General features: G+C 51.0%; 1 protein-coding gene across 1 annotated transcript in view; it reads right to left on the reverse strand.

Moving 5' to 3' along the window:
* LOC101583921 (b(0,+)-type amino acid transporter 1) overlaps positions 1 to 1,573 on the reverse strand; it is a 26,906-nt gene that overhangs the window by 19,936 nt on the left and 5,397 nt on the right. The window contains exons 7-8 of the mRNA XM_004636825.2: positions 1,492 to 1,536; positions 884 to 1,007 (exon numbers count right to left, since the gene is read on the reverse strand). Coding sequence (XP_004636882.2) covers positions 884 to 1,007; positions 1,492 to 1,536 — 169 coding nt within the window. The remainder of the gene's footprint in view (positions 1 to 883; positions 1,008 to 1,491; positions 1,537 to 1,573) is intronic.

Consider the following 1,573-nt stretch of genomic DNA (forward strand, 5'->3'; position numbering starts at 1 on the left):
TTTAACCAGGGATTGAACTCAGGCCCTTGTGCTTGCCAGGGAAGCACTTATTCTACTGAGCCATATCCCCGGCCCCTGTCAAATGATTATTCTTTAATGGCAGCAAGAATCCTAAAAGGCCCCACTTCTGCCATCACTCTTACCTACTGGATAATCCTGCCAACAGCCTGTGCTCTGGCTTCCTGGAGGCTCACTCAGTGACCTTGTCCTCCTCCCCCTTGACGACCAGGCTGGTGATTGGTGCCCTCAGCCTTAACCCAGCTGCAGCTCTGCCTGGAGCAACACCCACACCACCTCCCTGTCTGTTTCTAGTTTCTGTCCTATCTGAACTCCATGAGGCCTCCAGCATGTAGAATCCATGTGTGTTTTCCAGTCCCTGGTGCTCAATACTAATTTTATATTTTTCATTCATGAAATTGAAGCTAGAGCATTTGCTCTGAGCTACATCTCCAAACCTTTGTCAATTCTGTAAAATTTAAAATGGAGTTTCACTAAGGCACTGAATTTGTATAGGCTGGGCTCAAGCTTGTCTTCTTGCTGTTTCAGCCTTGAGGTGTAGTCTGGACTGATGGGTGTGCACCACCCTGCCCAGCATGCCTGATCTGCCTCCCTCATTGGTTTCAGTCTGACACCTCATGATAAGAATTCACTCCCTGCACATTTCACTCTCCATCCTCCTGTCTGTCAAACCACCATCCTGGAATCCCCAGGCCCCCACCCTGTAGCCCTGAGATCTGCCTGCACACAGGTAATTGGGGCTGGAGCTAGACAGGAAGAGCCAACAGACCTTCATGCCTCCCCTAAAAAGTCTGTTGACATCACCTGAGCCCCTGGCCTGTCCCTCTCCAAGTCTCCTCCCACAGGCCACAGGCCCTGCACTCACCACGGCCACTGCCTGGGACTGCAGCAGTTCTGTTGGGGTCATCACAGTGAAGTATGAGACATTCATGAGGATGTAGCACATGGTCACCAGCGGGATCCCGATGATGATAGCCAGGGGCAGGTTTCTGTGAGCAACAATGACAGGTCATCCCAGAGGGTCTGTGTCCTCCTCTTCTACCCTCCCTCCCACTCAGCCCCTTTTCAGTGTGGTGATCCAGGCTACAAATGCCCTTCCTGAGGCTACCTTGGCTGTGATATGGCAGAGCACAGCAGGTTCCAGAGATTTGCCAGTGAAAAGATTCACTCCCATACCATGGGGTGGTAAAATCCAGTTATTTAAAGCAGAGGAAGTCAGAGGGAAATAAAGTCACAGCTCTTCATTCCCCAGCCCAGCATACCCTAAGTGAGGGTGGGTGATGAGCTTAGGAAGAGCCAGTCTCCCCCACGGCAGAGCACTCTCCTTGTGTACAGGAGGCCCTGGGTGGAAGAAGGAGAATTCACTGGCTGGAATGGAATCATGGAATAACAGGAGGCAGCAGCTCTACTCTTGCTGGGAGGAGTACCACATACTTTTGATTTGTGGTCTCCTGCCTGGTTCAGCTTTCTTACCTATAAGGATTTCTTAGTTCTTCTGTGATGTAGTTGAGTTGATTCCTTGGGGGGGGGGGGGAGAAAAAAGGAAGATGGGTGA

Source organism: Octodon degus, unplaced genomic scaffold, assembly GCF_000260255.1.
Source record: "Octodon degus isolate 3935 unplaced genomic scaffold, OctDeg1.0 scaffold00083, whole genome shotgun sequence".
NCBI classification, from domain to species: domain Eukaryota; kingdom Metazoa; phylum Chordata; class Mammalia; order Rodentia; family Octodontidae; genus Octodon; species Octodon degus.